We start from the raw sequence: 23,429 nt of genomic DNA on the forward strand, positions 1-23,429 counted from the left end.
GAAAATTTACTTTTCAGAATAACTCATTCCTAGCTGCTTTAAGGGATGTCTGCTTTATAAGCATGATAAAGAATTTATGATAGAAACATCTTCTCTTTCAGTTTTCAACATCACTTTGCAATAAGCACATAAGTCTTTACCACTTGGGAGTTTTCTTAAGACAAACTGCAAGAAAGCAACATTTTAAATTAATCAAATTGCCAAAGATATCATGAATTTGACCACATCTTTTACCTTATGATTACATCTGAAAATTCGTTCAACTACGGTTTAAAACTATATCTACACCAATGAAATTAATGTGAAGCTTTTTTACATAGTTAATAATTGGCATTTTTGAATGGCATTCAACTGAATAAGCATTATTCTTTTTTGCAACAACTTACTGCAAGATACAGGCACCTTAAAGACAGATAAATAATGCAACCAGGGCATCTGGGACATTAAAAGTGTTTACCATTTTCTAGTCATGCTATGCATTTCCCTTCTTTTAAAGAAATACTCTATAATTTGAAGCCGTGCCTGAGGTGTGTGCAAATTATAATGTTTCAGCATTTAACTCAATTTTCACATTATATTTCTTTTTACAGTTACAAAAACATTAGTGTGCCAAGATTTTCAACTGTAAAAATCTTAAGCAGACATTGTATCTTCGATAATGTATTCTTGGTATTGCACATATGCTCATACAACAGTGAAACTCTGGTCCATATTCAATTTCAACTATTTACACATGCTAAAGTCATTTATCTGCATATAATGTTGGAAAAGAAAAAAATATAGCCTTTCTTGACCAATACATCTTGCTCCAAAAGTTATGCCACCAACTTTCATAAAATCATAGAATACCACATTGGAAGGGACCTCAAGGATCATCTGGCCAAGCTATCTTGGTAAAAGCACAGTCTAGACAAGATGGCTCAGCACCCTGTCCATCCGAATCTTAACAGTGTCCAATGCTGCGGAATCCACCACTTCCCTGGGGAGATTATTTCAATGGCTGAATGTTCTCATTGTGAAAATTTTTCCTCATGTCCAATAAGAATCTCCCCAGAAGTAACCTGCAGCCATTATCCCCCATCTCTTCCACGTGACTCCTTGTAAAGGGGGAGTCTCCACCTTCTCTGTAGTCACCCTTTAAGTACTGGAACATGTATTTTATGATTTTATGAAGAACAGCCTGACATTCAATCTTTCTGTTTATACAGGGTCTGATTCAAAGACCACTGAAACCAAAAGAAGGCTTAATTTAATTCTGCAGATTTTGGACTAGGCATAAAGTTCAAATAGAAAAAATATAGAAAGTGTTTATCATAGTAATAGATATAACTGCACTTTGGATGCACTAAGATGCTCTCACAGCATCTGGTAAGATACAAAAAGATTCCTTCCAAAATATCCCCTTCCTAAAACAGTGTTACAGTTCAAGTTGAATCTTGGGTATATTTATGAAGTTTACCCTTTATTAACTTAATTAACAGTTTTCTCTTTTTGCTCATGACACAAAAGCCCACACTGATGCACAACAATATCTACAGTAGAAGAAGCATATTCTTGTCATAAGTAGTAAAGTTATCATATAGGTGCATTTCCAAAACAGTTGTTCCTTCATATTGTTTTTTTAAACAAAAATGGTCTTTTCTGGTTCAGTGATATATCATAAATACAGTATTTTCCAAGCAATGAGTAGGAAATAGATTTCCACTGAATTTTCTTTAGCTTTGAGAAGTTTAGACATCATCAAACATTTGGCTTCGAGACATTGACAGGTATCTTCCACCAGGCTGGTACCTGCAGAATCAATTTTAAATATGAAAAAGTATCAAAGGAAATAGAAAAATAAATACCCATGAAATCATCTTAATCCTTAACTCTCAATAAATTATAGGATCTGAAGTTCTACTGAATGGTTATTTCCATGAGAATTTGATAGGCAATCATTAAACCAAATCTCATGTGACCAAGAAAAACAGTGATATTAATACTGGGAGTCTTAATTAACTTTGTTTCCTGATACAAAGGAAAGAAGTTGAATGTTTTTGTTGAACAGAACTTTATCACCCCCACCCCCAAAAAACCCCAAACAAAACAACAGCATCCAAAAGTAGTTTGGATGATTTAACATCTCATTGGGTATTCCTAGGAGAAATACAATATCAAAGATAATGAAAACAAATGCCTGTGTACTTAGTAGGGAAAAAGGAAGGTTCACAAATTGTTGGTCAAATATATTTTAGAAGCATTTAAAAAGCACAGATAAGTTCAAACGCAAGCACAACGTACTTCATCTCCACAGTACTTAACAAAATCTAGACAGAAAGCTAGAACCTACTGTCCCTAATGCTCCACTGTCCTAGAATGCTTTTAACTATTGTAGGAGCTATAGTTTTAAAAATCAATGTTACACAAGCTATTTTTAAGTGAATTGAAATTTCATATGCAACTATTCTTTGTTTATTACTTCTATGAAATGAAATGGTGGTTACTAGAGGAAAGCTCAACTAAGCTCTGTGGCTCCAGATTTTCTTCTTAAAGAAAAAGTTCAGAATGTTCCACTCTGCAAAGTCCGTATAGGTGTGAGAAGACTGCAGATACTGTACCTGAAAAGTATCTGTTCCAAAATAATTATTTACACGTTTTCCTGCTTTTGTAACTATTATCCCTTTCACACTGTATAGAAGTCAACAGCTGACAGAACTGCTAGGCTAGCTCCTATTTCAACTCTTATGCTTAGAAAGAACCAGCTTTTGAAATGTGGTGATGTTAAGACTAGACAAGTTGTTGCTGAATCAATCTGTAAAACCTGGCAGGTGTCATTTAACAGCATTTTTTGCATGTTTTTAAACTGGCCTATATTTGTTGACATAGATATAAGTCAACTGAAATAATTTATGATTTTCTATTGGTTTCGATATGCTAGTTTTAGCTAAAAAATAATGTAAACAATTTTTTATAAGGGAATTTGAAATTATTTATCATTAAATGGTTCTACATCTTAACTAGCTAGATAAAAAAACACCCATAAAATGTATTACTTGTTTCTTAATATCAGCAGAGCTTAGCAGTTATATAAGATACTCTACTTTCACGACTAAGGAAATTTGGTGTTGCAGTCACTACCAATAGAATCACAGAATTCTCTATTATAGACAGAGCTACACTGTGCAGTCTGGGACATTTTGTTCAATAAGTTCAGATTTTAACTTATTCCAGTACTTCCAAGATCTGATCCCCGGCTGTATTCCTGCAGCTATGGGTCCTGTAATATGCAGCTTGCTTTCTTGCAGTCCTTTACAATGATTTTTATACAAGGAAATCAAGTGAGCTTTCTAAAGTCTTGTAGGAAATTAGAGAAAACCTTATACTGTACATATGCAGGTCATTCTCCAGTTTTCTGTTTTCACATGCAATATTTTTCAGATTATGCCAATATACAAAATTATATTCAACTCAAATCTTACCCAGACATTTCTGAAAAACTGATAAACCTTCAGGTTTCAATTGGTTTTAAAACAATTCCCATATCATGGTGGAGAAAGAAGAAAGGAAAAAAGCTAGGGGAAATGGTAAGTTTTGTTTATAAATCTATCATTACAAAACCATCTGATATAGCTGTCATAGGTCAGAAGACATTAGTATCTTTTAATTGTAAATAACACAGAAGATTCCTCACCTTCCCAAATCCGATTCAAGAGGGTCATCATTAATTGAGTCTGCGTTAAAATCCAAAGGTTCTGCATCCTGGAGAAGTTCTATTCTGTCTCTTTCAGTCCTACCATTTGATCGGGTATACTTTGACAGTGCTGAATAGGTAAAAGGAAGGAAAGACACTCATTTGCTCTATGAACACCTTGGAGTGTGTGAAGAGATTAAACTTAAAAGACCAGAATAATCATTTGCTAGTACTTCATGCAAAGTGTAAGTGCAATGATTTAGAGTAGATTCAATATTGAACCAAATCTGGCTACGTGCTCAAATTTGCAGTATTTTATTTTTGTATCTCCATAGCAATGTAACTACAACTTTTCTTTTGCCCCTCAAGTAGGATGAGATATACTTTGCAAACAATCAAAGAAAATGAGAAGTTATACGCAACCTTTACTTTTAAAATCAATCAATCATCCATTCATCTTCACAACTTCCCACTAACTAAGCTAGCTGGAGGGTTTTTTTGTTTGGTTTTGTTTGTTTTTAAAGAGGCAATCTGAGTTTCCAATTTTGTAAAGAGGAAGGGGAAATCTACCAGAGTTGTCTCAAAAACATGTTCAAAGTTTCCCTCCTCCCCCTTTTTCCTTCTTTTTTTCAGTTTCATTTCTCACTTCTTGTTAGCTTACAAAAGCACATAAAATACATAAAAAAACATTAACACTGTGATAAATCAGCTTTTTTTAAGTTTAGCACATCCACAAAAAAGTTTTTTGCTAACACGTTATTAAATGAACATGTGTACACACATGTGCTATTTTATTGGCTTTACATTTGTTGGTTATTTGATTATTTCATTATTCCAGTCTGAGAGACTTATTTCGCAACTAGAAGAGGTAAATTTTAAGATTTAAAACTCCCAAATTCAAGGCATATCCTAAATAAAATCTCTTTGTTGACAACTGCTACTATAATTGAAATAATTTTATGTCCCATAAGAAGACCTAGTAATTGGAACTAGGCAGAACTAGTTGAAGTGTTGAAGATGGGAAGAAATACAGCAGTCTTTTCTGGTGTCTTTAATGGGCAAGATGGCACTGTGCTGCAGAAGGGAATGTATCAGCACATCATCTAAGACAAAAAGGAATCTTTCTCAAGCTACTCACACAGCCAGTGTTGTGCACACAAGATATTAAAAACAAAACAAAAACAACCCCAGACTCCCACCAAAACCCACAAAGCTTACGTCTATTGGTGTTGGTCTCCGAGAAACTGGATTCTTTCTGGTCTGTGTGGACAACTCTGTTTCTAGTGGAATCCTCTCTATTTCCATACCGCTCCTTCCATTCCTGGAAAAAAAAGACAAAAAAAGAAAACACAAGCTGTGAGGAACAAGTAACACAACAAAAGCATATGTAGGATCAAGAAATATTCCAGACCCACAATTTAGAGCTAATTGGTCAATCACATCAGACTATGAAAGTAATACTTTGAGAATGTTTCTGTTCAGTATCTTGACACGGGAAAAATTTTTTTTTGTTTTAAACTCAAGATACGTCCCTTTACTAAACTGGTTACCACAGCAGCTCTTTAGAAAAAAAGGCTTGCAGAAAACAAACTACATATTAAATCTGCACTCAAAGTTCACTCAACTGCTTTAAGTTATGGTGGGAACGGTGGTTTTCTTGATTTCTACTTCCATCTAGTGGTAGAATGGTAAAACAACTGGATGCAGATAGCACCAAAAAACATTTGGACAGGCCAAGTTTACTATGCTTGTTCTGTTGTGTTTCCATTCTATTATGTTTTAGTTTATAAACATTTTAGTATAAAGTGTAATGAAATACTAAAGAAGAAAATGTCTCATGCATTTATTAGGAGACAACTTCATGTCTCAATAGAAACTTTTGCAATTGCTCCAATAACGTTAATATGTTCCAGATTCATATCTGGATCCCAGATTATGGACTGGTAGGAACTGGTATACTCAAAGTTACTGTGCTAATTTATACCATATGTTACAGTTCTAAGCTGCAGAAGGATCATGATCCAGTAAAAAATAACACTCTCGAAAGCCTGAAAAGTTACAAGTGCTACAGTATTTATTGAAAACCCAAAAAACAGGTAACATCTGAAACTGAGTTTGCTGTTGAACTAAAATTACTATTTGTCAGATCATTTCAGTGTATAGTAAATGTACCATGCATTTGCTACTATGTGCTTTCACAGTAAGTTCAAGTTCTAAAATCATCAGATGGAGACAAGAGGATCAAAAGGTCTATGAAGTCCTGACTGTCATCCATAATTGAAGTATCCCTGAGCTTGAGAAGCCAAGAGGTTTTAGTCCCAGTATTGTCTTTCTGCAGAAAGTATTTTTCCTTTCCTTTAGTCAGTTCATTTTTTGCACGCATCCTTTTGATTTATGTCTTTGATTGTGACTCTCTCTATTAAACTCCAAATGTTATAAATTAATGAAAAACTTTATAGTTAACTGAAGCTCCTTAAAATGAAGCTGCCTTTTATTCAGATTGATTGCCTTCACAAATCTTTCAATTCATGGTATGATTTGATTCAAACTTTCTGTTTGTTACTCGGTGGTAACAGTATTAATTCTGTCTTAAATGTAATTCCCTCATCTGGGGAAAAAAAAAAATCTGTGCCAATTACTTTCCAATGAGCAAAGTAATGAGTAAGTTTCAAGAGGAACATACAGTCCCCATTTCAGTGAATATGATGACATGGCAACTGCAGTTATTTAAAGCAGAGCCATATCAACCTAAGAGAGTGATAATAAGCCATTTCAGATTATTCTGCATCCTAGAAATCAGGATCCTTTTTAATGCTTGTTACACCTATTGGTATACACCATTCTCTGAGTACACTGAGTTACAAAAATTTCCAAGTAGTGTGATCACAATCGCCCTCTTATCTTTTAAAATTAAAATGTGAATTCCTTGCCCCCAGTCAAGACTGTTCTGCAAGATTAAACTGATTCCATCAACTATTGGAGACATACTTTTTTGTGAAATAGATCACACTGAATTACATAGTGATGGCAAATCCTATCATATATTGATTACATAGTGATGGCAAATCCTGTCATATATTGTAGCATATTAATATTGTAATTAGCTAAAACAATCTCATACCCTTCTTCTGTTTTCACCTTCTTCCTGTCTTTGTCGTTTTCTTTTCTCTATAAATAAATAATTAAAAAAAATTGTCTGAGCTCCATACAAGAAAAAGTCATTACCAGTATTTTTTTTAAACAAACAATGAAAATCCAAAATTAATTCACAAAGATTCCTACTGAAATAGATGGCTCATACAATTAAATAAAAACAAAAGACAAAGCTGCTTGTCTATCATTATCATAACATTTGGATACCAGCTGGCAAAGCAAAAAAAAAACCTCTTACAAATGCTTGGAAAAAGTATGATGTTAAGAAGAAACTTGAGCATTACTGAATCAAAACCTGGCTGAAGTTCTGTGAGGCCCAAAGTATAATCCAAATAGTTTGTGTGCTTATCTGCTATTAAGCTGCAAGTGTAAGATCACAGTATCAAAGAAATACTAACCTCTTGTTTAAGGGAATGGGAGACATTCCTCTTTCTCCAAAAAAAAAAAAAAAAAAAGAAATACTCTAAGTAAATCTAGGTTTTGTTTTTCATAAACTATGAAAGGAGGATGAAAAGTATTCCATAATATAATATTGTATCCAGAGATTTTAATTTCTAAACATTTACTCAAGAACCAGAACAGCTTTTAACAACTTTCAAGAAACACTTTCAATAGAAATGAACATAAAAAAACCCTAAAAAGTTCTCCAAAACAGCAGATAATTACAGCTCTACAGAACAATATGGTTTGTGTGATAAAACACAGTTAGTTGAAACAGCAAAAAATCCTAAAGGAAATGACAGAATTTAGGCAGCTCAACACACTTACACAAAGAAAGATTACAAAGAGTTTCTTGATGATCAAGGCAATTATATCCTTTATGACAGATGACACAAGCACCTGCTCAGGTATTATTAGATCAGTAATGACTTCAGAGGAGCACCACTTAACTAAACTGTAAAATACTTAGAAATATCTAAAATTCAGATACTGGACAAGTAAAGCAGATACTTCAGATGTCAATTAAGTCCAGCACTGTTTATATAGCAACCACAATGCTGTAAGTCTATTGCATTCTGTGCCATAGACTGCCTCAGTACAGTTTTCAAAATATTGACAAGCTATATGCTTTTTTTTTCTGTAACATTTCAGACAAATTTAATGCAACAACATATTATATTTTGCAGGAAGACTAGGACAGAGGACGTAACTCACCTCTTCTGATTAGCTCTTTTCCTTCATCAATCAAATCAGAGGTCATTTCACTATCCCCCATGAACTGCTGGAATCCCAAAAGATTCAAACAACGAGTTCCTAAACTGGTAAAAGCAGAAGGAGAAGCAACTTCCTTTGTTAATTTACAATGAATAGTTTAGATATATTGCACTGCAAAATGTAAATCAAATTATTCAGAAATTTACAGACAATTCAAACAAAAAATATAGAAGAAAAGACAGATTATTATACTAGCTGAGAAATCAGAAAATTCAAACAGTGACACGCTCCTATATCCAATGGAAAGTGATAGAATAATCCTATTCAAATAGAGATGAAACTGTTTATAGTCTGAGAGTAGTGCAAATGATTTAAGATAATTGCTTGAAATGTTCTCAGCTGTAACAGAATTTATACTTATGATATCTCGTTGACTCTTCTTTGCCAGAACACAATTACTAAAAAAATTCTGCCCATTATGATTTCTGTGGGTTTGAAACAGTAATAACATAAGAAAGCCACCTTCACCTCATGTTTACTCAGGAGTGTGGCATACACCTAAGGTGTAGGGATGCTGGCTGCCTTTGTGGACATCCATTAGGCAGCAGTCAGATAATAAGCTTGCTCCATCTTTTTTAAGTTTCTTTCCTATACTATATGAACTTTAAGTCTGCTGGATTAAACAAGGGAGACAGCTTCCCTTTATAGATTTTTAATTAAACATTCAGTTTTGGATGTATCTGAATTATTAGACAGCATTAAAGTTCAAGCAAAGCAACTTACTCTCCTTTAGTTTCTTTTCTTCCTTTTCACTATGGCATTCAAGACCCAGGATCACCATGGACAAGAAGTCACACAAACTATTTTCTTGTCATTGGCTTTCCTGTTTGCTTTCCCCCACTCCACCACCACTTTTGTCACCTAACCTAAAAGTAAGCAGGGAAAACCTAGGACTGGATCCTTGTTATCTTACTATCTATGGATGCACATAGCATATTAATGGACGTTCAAGGCACTTAATTACATTCTACATGACTCAAAACATACACATTGCTTCTGACTAGAACGTTAATGTAAAATTGAAGAAGTGAACATAAATGTAGCCAAGCAACATCAGACTGAAAATATCTCATTACTTACAGTGGTCAAAAACAGATGTTTTGAAATTTAAGGATAAAGCAAACGTCTAACAGTATTTTCTGCAATTACCCTTCCAGCCTCCAACAAACTGTGGCTGAGGAAAACAAGATCAAATGATTTAAACCACTATGCTTTCACACTTAAGTCTGGTAACAGATCAGAAATTTGTAATGAGTCTGTTAGAAAGTTCATTACCTAAAGTTAATACTTCTTAGTTAATTGGAAAACCTTGCTGAAAACATAGCTTCCTTGTGGTAATTTTAATTTCAAAAGCAGAATCTAAATGTTTGTGGGCTCCAAAGCTTGAACTGATCAGACCTCAAAATCTAGGAATGAAGTTTAATGGGGAAAAAACCTCCACAACTCAGTTATGAGTTAATACAATCAATATTCTTAAAATGTACACTTTTCACATATATTAATAGCAATTTATTGTTTTAGTTTTTCCATTTTTATTATTATGTCACAACTCAGCTGCTGGAAAAGGAGAACTGAATCTCTTCCTGAATGCTGAAACTGACAATATTAATGTAGAGAAGCATGGAAGATCTGTTTAGCAAATCACTTACCTAAAATATGTGGCAATACAGAGAATGACAACAAGCATTGGGTAATATATATAGAATCCATCTGCAATGAAGGACAGCACTTTCATGGATCCCATTATCTGGGAAAAACATCCAGAAGAACAAGCTCTAATCAGGTATGTTCTACATATATTCATAAAGATTGTACTATCTCATTGTTTTCAGTCCACAACACACAAACACACAATCCTTTACAGTTACTGAAACATAAGTATTATCATTACAGATCTGATTCAGACACTTGACCCAGAATGTCCAGATATAAAAGCCACCACTAACGGTGTATCCAATTTGAGGTTTCTAAGACGACAGATCTTGTTGTCTAACCTAATCCAGAACCAGTTCAAATCCGGTGGATCTTTTCACCTGCTGTGAAGAGTGTCTGAACAACATTAAGTATCTACTTGCTAACAATCAAAGAAACTGGTTGTTCAGTAAAACCAAACTCCCTGGTTTTCAGTGGCAAGTTAGGTTTGCTCCTAATCTATAAAGATGTCTGTGTTGGGTTTGCGTGGCAAGGTTTTGGTAGCAGGGGGCCTACAGGGGTGGCTTCTGTGAGAAGCTGCTAGAAGCTCCCCCTGTGTCTGACAGAGCCAATGCCAGCCGGCTCTAAGACGGGCCCGCCGCTGGCCAAGGCCAAGCCAATCAGTGCCTCTGTGATAACATATTTAAGAAGAAGAAAAACACTTAGAGAGAGAGAGCTTTTGCAGCCGGAGAGAGGAGTGAGAAGATGTAAGAAACTCTGCAGACACCAAGGTCAGTGCAGATGGAGGGGGAGGAGGTGCTCCAGGCGCCCGAGTGGAGATCCCCCTGCAGCCCATGGTGAAGACCATGGTGAAGCAGGCTGTTCCCCCTGCAGCCCATGGAGGAAGGATGAGGGCATGTAGAGATTCCACCTGCAGCCCGTGGAGGACCCCACGCTGGAGCAGATGGAGGCACCTGAAGGAGGCTGTGGCCCGTGGGAAGCCCATGTTGGAGCAAGTTCCTGGCCGGACCGGTGGACCCGTGAAGAGGGGAGCCCACGCCAGGGCAGGTTTGCTGGCAGGACCTGTGACCTCGTGGGGGACCCCACGCTGGAGCAGTTTGCTCCTGAAGGTCTGCACCCTGTGAGAGGGACTCCATGCTGGAGCAGGGGAACAACGAGAGGAGTCCTCCCCCTGAGGATGAAGAAGCGGCAGAAACACCGTGAGATGAACTGACCGTAACCCCCACTCCCCGTCCCCCTGTGCCGCTGAGGCGGGGAAGGTTGAAGCCGGGAGTGAAGTTGAGCCCGGGAGGATGGGAGGGGTGGGGGGAAGTGTTTTAAGAGTTGATTTTATTTTCTCATTCCTCTACTCTGTTTTGCCTAGTAATAAATTAGATGAATTCCCTCTCTAAGTTTGGTCTGTTTTGCTCATGACGATAATAAGTGAGTGATCTCTCCCTGTCCTTATCTCGACCTGCAAGCATTTCGTTATGCCTTTTCTCCCCTGTTTAGTGAATGAGGGGAGTGAGAGAGCGGCTCTGGTGGGCACCTGGCCTCCAGCCAGGGTCAACCCACCACAATGTCACATACACTAAAGCCAGTGGAAGCTAAAGCTATTAGGAAGTCATCCTGGTTTTGGCTAGGACAGAGTTAATTTCACAAGGAGCCAGGACAGGTGAGCCAAGCTGGCCAAGGGGCTATTCCATATCACGTGACATCATGCTCGCCATAAAAGGGGGCTAGCTGGGGAGAGGCAGGCTGCACAGCTCCGGGATGGTCCGAGTGTGGGCTGTAAGTTGCCTTGTGTTATCCCCTGTTGTGTATATTCTGTTATAAGTACTGTTGTTACTTCCCTCTCCCTTTGCTGTCCCAGTAAACTGTCCTTATATCCCAACCCACGAGGTTTTGCCTTTGTTTTCCCATTCTCCTCCCCATCCCGCTGGGGCAGAGGTGAGCAAGCGGCTGCGTGGTGCTCAGCTTCTGGCCAGGGCTAAACCACAACAGAAGTGAAGAAGAGTCTTACTTTCTTAGGATAAAGAGACCGTAACAGAAATATTGAGCTATTGATGACTCCTGTGTAGCTAGCAATCATTACCAAACTCTCTCATCTATAAGTATTTCTACGCTGTTTAATACTAGTGAAAAGATTTGAATATCTGAATCTTACTATAAGAAGTATTTTAAAATATGTTGCCTATTCTCCAAAACCTTATAGAAGCCTCAAACCCACATTTTCTGTACTTACAGACGTATAAGCAGTTGGCTGATCGTCTTTGTGAGAGATTGTTGCATCCATATGGGTCAAGCCCAAAAAGTTCAAGCATAATGGTGGAGTTAGACGGCAAAATAACCTGCAGAAATGCAAGAGGTAACAACATTTAAAACAATTTCTTACACTAAAAATATTAAGAAATCATAACCAGATATATCACAGAATCATGATGTAGAGCTCATTAGGATTTATACCCATAGGATTCTAAATAAAAGAATATAAACGAAAGTTTCATGGACATTTTTAATTGAGTATTTGACAGAAAATCTGCAAAATATACTCACATGCCACTGAAAAGGAGACTGTATGCATCTGTCTGATGATGTGAAGCTAAGTAGTAATAGTTAAATACACGGATCCTGAAGACAGTAGAGTAAACACAGATACTTAGGAAAAAGATGGTAAGAAAACAGGCCATCTGGGAAGAAAAAACAAACAGTTGTTTGAATGTAGAACTCTACTAAAGGTTTTAATGCATTCAGCACACAGTCTGCATACAACAGGCTGACTGCAGTCTAATTTTTCACTTTGAGATGGGACAGTAACACCAGCTCTGAGAAGAGTTTCAGGTTTTTTGACTAATCTAAATTGAGAATGATAGTTGTATCATATGAGCTAACACAACTGACCCAAGGAACAAGTATTCTACTTCTGTTATGTAAATGAAACTGCTGCAATTGCCTCAATAATTACTGTGACTGATTTGACATTTATGACCATAAAAAGTGAAAAAACCCAAGTGTTTTCAATTCAACCTATTTTCTTAGTATACTGGAATTTTTCAGCTCTGTTCCTTTACAGATAAGTTTTGTGCATGCATACGCTAGCCACACCTGTGATAATTTCTGGCCAGGAGCAAACTCCTGTTTAGGAAACAGAGGTCACACACATGGTTGGTTAGACGCAAAGTCTAAACACCTAAGCTCCAAGCTAGCGTTTCACAAATTACTATACACATGATATTCGGCTCAATTGGGCCAAACCTTCACCTTGTATTGGAGATTTGTAAGAAGTGGCAAAAGGCAGACTTCCTCCACAGAAACAAAGTTTGGTATTAGGTATTTTAGAGACTTTCTGAAAGTTCACACATTATTTAGAGACTTATTTTTAAATCCATCTACTCTACTATTATTGTAATAACAATCTATCTGAAAATATTTTTGTTGACTCGTTATCTCAAACTTACCTCTATGTATATATAATTATATGTCTTTTCTGCCAGCTGTATGAAAACTGCAAACAGCGATAAAACTGGTTTTGTACTGAAAAACGTGCACTCTGACCACACAACAATTACAGAGAATGTGGCCAGAACAACTGCAAGCACCCTGTAAAACCATGGTCGTAGAAGACATTCCCAGTACCACTCTGGAAAAAACAAACACATGCACATCCAGAACAGATTAATGAAAATTACACAACCAGAAATAGAAATCCCTCACAAAAACTGTTATGAACTTCTTACATACACACCCTTAAAATCAATGCTGGAATCTGTGGGGTGACACAATTTCAGGGATTTTCCAATGCCTAGAGCTCTAGGAGTCTCCTCCTCTGGAGATAATCAAAACCCACCTGGACGTGATCCTGTGCACCCTGCTCAAGGTGATCCTGCTTTAGCAGGGGGTTGGACTAGATGGTCTCCAGAGGTCCCTTCCAATCCCTACCATTCTAGGATTCTGGCTCAGCCCTACGAAACCATATGCACAACTGGGGAAAACAGGGTGGGATTTGTGAGGCAAATTTTGCAAACGGACTGGGGGTGGGGGTTGTAGAACAGAACTCTTCACTTTTGGCCCAGATACTATGAATGATCCACTTTTTGTTTGTTCATCTGTTACTCTAGAAATAAAGCTTAGGCTGTAAAATTTTATTGTCCTATCCTGGAAATAACTCATGGCTAGTGCACAACAAACTACAAGTTAAAACATGATTAGTAGAAGACACTTTCTAAAAAGATGCACAAGCAGCCACACGTCCTAATGTCTGGTACAGGACAGAAGTAGAGTCCTTTCCTCTTTGCTTTACTGGAAGAGCAGTGCCACCTCAATAACATCCCACAAATGTAGAGGGCAGCCATGAACCAATAATTGAAGGTTGCTATTTTTCTTTCTTCTTCTAAGGCTTCAAAGTTAGCTATTGCTATTACAACATGTAACTGCTACTACATTTGTAAAAAATTTAAGCTTATGGTCAAGAGCAGAAATCAATACCTGATGTCTACTCCATTACATAAATGCATTAAGGTGCACATTTGCTTCCTTCTACTCTAACTGAACTTTCTACATAAGACAATTGGTTCTCCTTACAAAACAGTGCAAGTTACTCCTTTACATATTCAAAAATCTGCATGACAGCACTTACCAACAGTTGGTGTGTAGAAATACTGAATAATTTTGTTCTCTGGTTCCTGGGAACGAAAGGTATGAATAAACTGTCGAGTTGCACTGGTTTCATTTTTTGCCACATCTTCTAAGTAAAACGCTTGTTCTAAAAGAATTTGCCACTGAACCTGTGTACGACGATGCCTCTGTACTGAATAGATTACCTATAATAAATTCCAAGAAATTATGGTTACAACATACTTCCTTCAAGAAATGAAAAAAACTTTGCTAAATCCCTTAAAAATGTCTACACTACAGAATTGATTCTGTATACTCACAAAAGCAGGCAGTTAATTGTCTAAATATATAAATCCTAAGAGGACTACCATACATGATTCCTGAGTTCTGCAGTTCTTTCATCACAATCTATCTGTAGCAATAACAGCCTACTTTTTCCAACATAACACTTTATTTTTGCATCTTAGTTAATACCGAGGTTTTACTACGATTTCCTTTTTTTTTTGAATGCACTGTCAATTGCCATTACAAGGCTTACTCACAGACAGTTAAAACACTGTCAAGATATAATGCAACAAGGACACTTTTTACCCATCCAGAAATTTGATCTGGGCATCGTATTAAACCCCTATGTTTTCTTTCACTGAGAAAATTTTCTGTTAAGTAGCAATCCCCAAGCCCACTATACTCAGGAATTCGGGTAAAGTGCATTGAAAATTTTTGTTTGACTAGCACTTACTCTCATTACGTTAGCATAATTGAGCCAATCCCTCCTTTATTAATATACCTGCTTGTGAAGCTTGACCAAACTTTTTTCATTTGGGTAACTGTTCTGTCTTTCATCAAAATCTTCATAATCATCCATGTTCCTACCCATTCTTTCCTGGTACTCAGCAGGACACTGGAAGGAAAAGGGAAAATTAACTGGAAGATGAAGGAGTTGCAAGTACTCTTTGTTCATTATTTGTGTTTGGAGCATTTCATGCGACTGAAGAGCTTGCTCTACGTGTAGGTTTTTCTGTTTCTAAAATACTACACAGTTTGAAATATAGCAGATAATTACATAAGAAAGCATTCCACAAAGAATTTCAACTCCAAGTCTGGTCAGAAACTCACAAAATGCCAATTAGAGATTCCATGTTAAGGGGAAAATAAAATAACGTACAAGTATTCAGTAGGTGCAGAAAGCACCTCCTCTCTTATGGCTGAAGATGAGCAATTTGTTACCTTTTTCAGTATTGTATCAACACATTTTCTCAAAGGGTGGTTATACTTGATACTCTCACTTACTTTACGAACTTCCTGTTGAGGAAAAAAAATAGAGAGTTGTGTCATTAGGTTAAATAAATTAAAAGAGTTCCAGCCCAATGGGAAAGATAACCATCAGAGCTTAAAAACAATAGAACTTCTTAAAAGCCACAGCTTTACCAGACCTCTAATAAAAGATAATGGAAGGACTATTTACAAGGAATATATATGTATTTTTTTAAAAAGCCCACGATGCCAGTGTGCAAACATTATTCTGAATTTGTGGAGGATTGGATGAATGTTGAAATGGGAAATATTTTCTTTTTAGTTGTAAGTAAAGAAAAGGAGTTTCTATTTTACCTGTTTAGTTTCACTTTTATTAAACAGCTTGATGAGTATCATTTCACAGTACTTCATTTTATATCTTCCTCACATGTATCACCACATAGCTCACTTCTGAGACCATCTGGCATTTATCAGTAATGAAAAGACGCTACCTAACAGCTAGGTAAGTTGTGTTAGAACTGGCTCTAGCAGTTTATCAGGCTTAGTAAGAACTACATTTTATTCTTCATCCTACTGGCAATCCAGAGATAACCTTTTGATGCTTTTTTGTTGTTACAAAACAGCACTTAAAAAAACCTGCAAGTTCTAGAGTCTGGTGGACAGAAAGAATTGTAAAGGCTTAGAAATCTTGTCAACTAGGATGATTAGCAGACAGAAGAATTGTAATTGTCTAGTGAGACAAGGGAGGCTAAATGGATATAGATAGTCCTTCGACATATAAAAGGCTGTTCTAACAGATGACTGTCAGTAATTCTGGATTCCTTCTGAATCTCCTGAGGGAATGAATGCAAGAGATCTGATTAGTCTGTGGCAAGGAATTTTTCATTATGTAGTAGGATTATGAAAAACAAACAAACAAAATCCCGCAAGAATGTATCTAAGGGTCAATCCTAACATATTCAGCCCTGTCAAATAGACCACTGGACTGGAAAAAAATTTCAGAATAAAAAATTGGGAAGTATCCTCCAGTACTACAGTTTCTTGTGTTTTCAGAATCTCTGACAAAGGAAGAAAATGAAAGCCTAAACTAAAGTGGGTGAGAGCTCAAATTTTGTGATTTATTTCACCCAGCAGCAATTCATAATATTTACAATCAACTACCCAGAGTCAGCACTGGCATTCTTAAGAATTTTTAAATACTTTCACATACTTCAGCATTCCTGTGAAGGCTGAAAATAAGTTATTGGCCAAGATTTCCAAGGTCTAGTGCAACTGTTTCTAGACTGAAAGAAAAAAAGTGGGGAAAAAAAAAAAAGAGCCAAACCTTGAAAGGTTTTATCATGCATTAACAATATAATATATTTTATGCTGTGTATGACATAACCTCAGAATCTGTCAGTCACCCTACTTGACTTAAAGGACAATCTAGTACAAGAGAGCAGTCTAGTACAAGACCCTCTTCTCAGGGAAGTTTGCTGCCTCCCTGGAGCCCAAATTAGGGACACCACCACAAGACTGAAGAGCTTAGTACAATCTTCAGACTACTATCCATTCCTGTTCTGTCACATGGGTAGTAATGTGATGCAACAAAACATCTGAGGTCAGTTAAGAGATTTCAGTGCCCTTGGAAGAATGCTAAAAAATTCAGGAGCACAGGTAGTGCTTTCCTCAATCCTCCCAGTAATGGGGGAAGAGTCTGGCAAAAACAAGCAAGCCTAGGATATCAATACCTGGCTCCAGAACTGGTGGCTCCACCAAAACTTTGGGGTTTTAAACCATGGAAGAGTCTTTGAGGCACAAGGTATGCTGTATTTCAGGGATCAGACTAGACTAGATATTTTCAGTTGGAAGGGGCCTACAACAATCATCTAGTCCAACTGACCACTTCAGGGCTGACCAAAAGTTAAAGCATGGTGTTAAGGGCATTGTTCAAATGCCTCTGAAACACTGACAGGCTTGGGGCATTGACCACCTCTCTAGGGACCCTGTTCCAGTGTGTGATCCCTCTCTCGGTAAAGAAATGCTTACTAATGTCCAGTCTGAACTTCCTGTGGCGCAGCTTTGAGCCATTCTCATGTGTCCTATCACTGGATACCAGGGAGAAGAGATACAGACCTCCCTCTCCAGGCATTTGGACAATACTCTTAATCATTTGCTTTAACTTTTGGTCAGCCTGAAGTGGTCAGGCAGGTGGACTAGATGATTGTTGTAGGTTCCCTCCAACTGAAATTTTCTATTCTAAGTGCTAGGCTGGTAAACAAAGTTTTTATTGCTCATTATCTACTAAGTTTTGTAGTTATGTCCCACTCAGATGTTTTAGCAATTTCTTCAAAATGCTATTACTGAAGAATGAAGATTCTGCTGTTATTTTATGTTGATGTATCACAGAAGAAGTTACCAACCTACCTTACAACTCTTCAGAAGTATTACTTCCAAGCCATGGTTTCAGAGCAGTACAACAGGGAATAAACTGTTCAATGGTTGCATTTCCATTCTATTCTTGAACTACATTACAGCCTACTGCTCACTCATAAATGACAATAAATAACAATAAATATAGTCTCAAAAAAACCTCTATGAAAAAAAATTGTCTATACAATCTTTTGTCAAATGGCACAGAGCATGGCCCTGCAAATCCAACCTAGAAATTCTTCTCAAGATTCCAGAAATATAATGGGAGCGGAGCATAAAAGCAGACATACACAATTTGGATGAACACTAGTTAAATATCTGTACCCTATTGTGTTGGGTTTGCATGGCAAGATTTTGGTAGCGGGGGGCCTACAGGGGTGGCTTCTGCAAGAGGCTGCTAGAAGCTTCCCGTGTGTCTGATAGAGCCAATGCCAGCTGGCTCCAAGACAGACCCACCACTGGCCAAGGCTGAGCCAATCAGCACCTCTGTGATAACATATTTAATACTTTAGAGGGAGCTTTTACTGTCCAAGTGAGGAGTGAGAAGATGTAAGAAACTCTGCAGACACCAAGGTCAGTGCAGAAGGAGGGGGAGGAGATGCTCCAGGCGCCGGAGCAGAGATCCCCCTGCAGCCCATGGTGAAGACCATGGTGAAGCAGGCTGTCCACCTGCAGCCCATGGAGGAAGAATGAGGGGGTGTCGAGATTCCACCTGCAGCCCGTGGAGGACCCCACGCCGGAGCAGGTGGAGGCACCTGAAGGAGGCTGTGACCCCATGGGAAGCCCACGCTGGAGCAGGCTCCTGGCAGCACCTGTGGACCCATGCAGACAGGAGCTCGCACTGGAGCAGGTTTGCTGGCAGGACTTGTGACCCCATGGGGGACCCCACACTGTAGCAGTCTGCTCCTGAAGGTCTGCACCCTGTGGAAGGGACCCACGGTGGAGCAGTTGGTGAAGAACTGCATCCTGTGGGAAGGACTCACATTGGAGCAGGGGCAGAGTGTGAGGAGTCCTCCCCCCAAGGAGGAAGAAGCAGCAGAGACAACCTGTGACGAACTGACCACAACCCCCATTCCCCGTCCCCCTGTGCCCCTAAGGAGGAGTACGTTGAAGCCGGGAGTGAAGTTGAGTCCAGGAAGATGGGAGGGGTGGGGGGAGGTGTTTTAAGAGTTGATTTTATTTTCTCATTCCTCTACTCTGTTTTGCCTAGTAATAAATTAGATGAATTCCCTCTCTAAGTTCGGTCTGTTTTGCTCATGATGATAATTAGTGAGTGATCTCTCCCCGTCCTTATCTCAACAAGCCTTTCGTTATGCCTTTTCTCCCCTGTCTAGTGAAGGAGGGGGGATGATAGAGCGGCTCTGGTGGGCACCTGGTCTCCAGCCAGGGTCAACCCACCACACCTATATTTGCAAGTTCACTCTGGAATGTTATTCATTAGTGACCTACATTACTCCAAAAGGGTCAACAAAATAATAAAATCAACAAATAATGGCTATCAAGTTGCCAATTTCTTCACATCAGGGACTATTTCTCTTTTGATTTTTACACGGGATCAAGTGTCATCAAGTGGCACATTATGATGATTTTCTTAATTGACTGGTATTTCACAGCAAGCTCATAGTACTTATGTTTTCTTGCCATGAGTGCCCAACACCAGGAAATTCAGAGATAATTAACAGCAGCCTTCACTTACTTCATGGAGAAAGCTAGTTACTTACCTCCATAATATCCTCTAAATTCTCCTCTGCATCAGCTTTTTCAGTCATCAGCTTGGCAGCTTTGAAATAGGTCTTCATGAGTAGATAACCCCTCTTGGCCCCATTCCAGTGAGAACGGGGAATTTCCACCAAACCATAACCCAAAAGCAACACAAGAAGGAACAGACCCCATGTGTTTGCAGCGGCTATCCCAATAGTCTGAAGTTGGTTCCTAAGGAAAATAACAATAGCAAAAACAAAAAAGAAATGACAAACAAAATCCTCCTACACCACCCACAAGAAAGTGACCTTGAAGTATCTATGCACTAATAAGGCTTTCAAGTTTACAGGAACAGACTTAGCATCACCTGTAACTCTTGCCTAGGGCCAGTCTGCTACTTGGCCATATTCAAAGCTGCCACAATTTTTCTCTATCTCCTCATGTTTCTTCCCTGTCTGGAGAGGGAGCACAAAAAAGTTTTTTGCCAAAGGAGTATGTTCCTTTAGGAAACAAGGTGAACTTAGCAAACCTACTGAAAGTGCGGTACATGGCAGTGTTTACTACTGTATCTAGTATGGAAGACCATTAGCAATGTTATAGATACCAATTCTTTTAATTTACTTTATGGCCTTTAAATAGAATCTACAGTAGACAGAAACGATACACAGAAAATACTGATACTTTTTGAAAGATGTTATTCTGAAAACACTGATAAAGTTTCTGCACTAACTTTGCAAACGCATTTGTAGGGAGAAAAAAAACCATTGCAAATATAAGAGGAATCCTCTGCCATACATATCAAAATCAGAAAACCAAAAGACAATTTTCTATAAATAGTCAAAAAATCCCTTTCCATAAAAAAGTTAACAAAACTTTCCAACTGCCTAGCAAAAATCAGATCAACCACAACTGTTTTTTTAAAAAAGACCCATTTCATCTACAGAAGAGATTACCCATGACAATTCTGTAAGAACTCATGCAAGTGCTTACAACATTATTCTTACCACTGTAAATTGAAGTTTGGGTTTACAGCCACATATATTAAAAACGCTCCAAAAATCAGCAAGTAAGTGCCATAATAGATTGCATTCTCAATCAATGCAGTTTTAATCTTTCCAGTAATGGAGAACCCTCCTGATCTAGCATATGACTGCATGAAAGGTAGCAGAATCCTAGGAGGAAAGCAAACAAAACCAAACCACATCAGCCAACAACAAAAAAAAGGTAATTCAGCAGTGGCAGGACACTGAATCTAACCCAAAAGCAGAGACAATCTGTTTGCTGTAGCTGTATCTATAAATAAAACCAAACTATTTACAATATTACTTAAAAATTACCCAACTTATTAATGGAATTATTTTGATGTCCTGTTGCCTAAACCCCATTTTTTCAGACTATCTATCCATCAACACCTCTATATGTAAATTGCTTGGTTTCAACTATAAAAGTGAACCAAGAGTAAATGGCTACCACCTGAAAAGGAGCAAAAAAAGAGTATGCTCAATTAGTACAGTAATTAGTAGAGAAATTTCACTGCTAGCAAATAATATATTATTAGATGGCTCTGTGGAATAGTAACATATATTCTGAAAGAGTATGCTATGACTGTTAAGATGCTGCACTTAGAAATTATACCTGTATCATAGTCTTTGTCATATTCTTTTGCCTTGCTTACCATGTTAAAAACTGTGACGTCCAATATACAACACGCCAGAAAATTGGCATAATTCCATTAGGAATATAACTCCATGGCTTGAAACATTTTTGCTTGCTGTAACAATGTAGAGAAGCTCATTGTTAGTTGTAGGGCCAAGAATATAGAAAACATTTTCTATAAATTCCCCTATCTAGAAAGGTCTTTGAAAATATCATGGAAGTAATACACTACTATTTGAGTAAGTAGTCAACCATCAACAATCTCAGAAGAAAATCAACTGAATCACTGCTTAAAAATATTTACCCTTCTCATCACAGCAAATAACATACCTGGACAAGACAGCTTTCTTAGAGAAAAAGAAGTAGTAGCTCAAAGACTAAAGAGAAATAAGCAGTCAAGCAATTTAAGGTTACAATTTTTCTTTTTTGGGCAGGAAATACTTTCTCCATGCAAAGAAGAAAATAACTCTGTAGACGCAAGACCATTCAACTTTAGTTAGTGGAGCAGGTTTTTAAAAAAAAATCTAGGAACCCAATCAGCTAGCTCTACTACCCAGAGCATTTAGTGGTGAAAAGTGTATTAATTGTTTCTTCTGTCACACAGCTGGATTTAGTCAGGCTTATATAAATTTTGACTTGTTAAGCCAATACTTTTCTGGCAGGTAGTGTTTCCTTCAGAAGACCAGAAAAGCCATGAGAGCCTTTTAGTAAAAAAAGAGCAAAAGACAAAGTGCCCATCCACACTAAGACACTTTGGTTTTCTTCCCCACACCTGTCTGGGTAATGAAGCAATGTTGAGTCAAGGGGCAATACGGTCAATTTAGTAGGAGTATCTATTGAGAAATAATTGGTGTTTTCCAGGGTCAAACTAGTTAAGCCTGAGTTGTGAGTTTTTATGTACACAGCCTATTGAAAACTATTAAATTACCATAGAATAACAGGTAGTATGACTAAAGGTTTCAAACAAAGTTTTAAGATCTGAGTTCCACCAACACAGTATCTGCTCAATTACAACCTGAGTATCTCAAATAGAAATATCAACTTAAGTCATATACTATAGTATAACATCCATCAGCATGTTCCAAAACTAGAGGTAAACTGAAAGGCTATTGAATAGTTTTCAAATAGTGTATTTACCTAACTATGTTTAATTAACATACACTGGGTGGTCTTAAATAAAGGGTAAACTGTTGTGCCACTAAGTCTGGCGTTTTACTGTTCTTTCATGGACACACAATATCCAGATAGCCTTCGCTTTGAGGCAACAAAACTGGCAATACATTGCATGGATGCATCAGCTGACATTTTAAATGCTCTAATCATCCTACAGATAACTACAGTGCGTACATCTCAAGATGTGGAAATAGCCAATGGAGGCTAAAGAAGGAGCAGCCATGGAAAGAGCCCACATTCACCTACATTCCCCATGTTTTAGGGATTACTTCCTTCCTGCCAGAAGACTGAAAGCAGGCTATTGTTACTTTGGTAGAATATAGTAAATTTCAGATAACTTACTATATATATCTATATATATAAGCAATTAGTTACACTGCTTACATGTAAGACAAGCCTCCTAATTTCATTCATAAGGTATAAAATCAGATTTTCAGGTCTAAAGATTGTGAAGGAAAGACAGGTATTCATCAAGTCCTCTCCTCACAGACAACCAAGGTTACTTGAAAAACTTAGTTCTATCGTTTTAACAACAAAATAGAAAACACTTGTTTATTGGTCTTAAAAACTACAGTACATTCCTAACATTTAAAAAAAGAAAATCATAAAATACTTCTTTAAAAACAGTCTAATGAAGAAAACATATAGCTGGTACCTTGGAGCAAGAGTAACGTAAGAGCCATTACTTTCTGCAGGGCTGGAGTTAACAGCAAGTCTGCACCTATTATAAATAGTCTAAAAGACAATTGATTTTGTATCAGTGACCAGAAAAAGGTAGAACATTTATTTAAAAATAGTAAGTACCATTTTTAAAGACATTTCCTGTACTCTGGGTTTACATTTGGGAGCAATTATACTAATAAACCCTCAAAACAACATGCAATCTGCAGGACAAGTACGTAAAAAATGGAAAGTGTTTTTATGTTGTCTAAACAGATCAAAAAAT

At 37.5% G+C, this 23,429-nt stretch overlaps 1 protein-coding gene across 2 annotated transcripts in view; it reads right to left on the reverse strand.

Moving 5' to 3' along the window:
* Positions 1-577: 577 nt before the first annotated feature.
* Positions 578-23,429, reverse strand: part of LMBRD2 (LMBR1 domain containing 2) — a 31,037-nt gene continuing 8,185 nt past the window's right edge. For both annotated transcript variants that reach the window (XM_054810824.1, XM_054810825.1), the window contains 16 exons: positions 23,139-23,218; positions 21,330-21,425; positions 20,659-20,826; positions 19,675-19,885; positions 15,515-15,589; positions 15,075-15,188; positions 14,310-14,493; positions 13,132-13,313; positions 12,230-12,363; positions 11,919-12,024; positions 9,691-9,788; positions 7,982-8,085; positions 6,795-6,841; positions 4,892-4,994; positions 3,674-3,803; positions 578-1,791 (listed from right to left, as the gene is read on the reverse strand). In XM_054810824.1, coding sequence (XP_054666799.1) covers positions 1,731-1,791; positions 3,674-3,803; positions 4,892-4,994; positions 6,795-6,841; positions 7,982-8,085; positions 9,691-9,788; positions 11,919-12,024; positions 12,230-12,363; positions 13,132-13,313; positions 14,310-14,493; positions 15,075-15,188; positions 15,515-15,589; positions 19,675-19,885; positions 20,659-20,826; positions 21,330-21,425; positions 23,139-23,218 — 1,893 coding nt within the window. In that variant the 3' untranslated portion in view covers positions 578-1,730. The remainder of the gene's footprint in view (positions 1,792-3,673; positions 3,804-4,891; positions 4,995-6,794; positions 6,842-7,981; positions 8,086-9,690; positions 9,789-11,918; positions 12,025-12,229; positions 12,364-13,131; positions 13,314-14,309; positions 14,494-15,074; positions 15,189-15,514; positions 15,590-19,674; positions 19,886-20,658; positions 20,827-21,329; positions 21,426-23,138; positions 23,219-23,429) is intronic.

This window comes from Grus americana, chromosome Z (genome assembly GCF_028858705.1).
Source record: "Grus americana isolate bGruAme1 chromosome Z, bGruAme1.mat, whole genome shotgun sequence".
Taxonomy (NCBI): Eukaryota; Metazoa; Chordata; class Aves; order Gruiformes; family Gruidae; genus Grus; species Grus americana.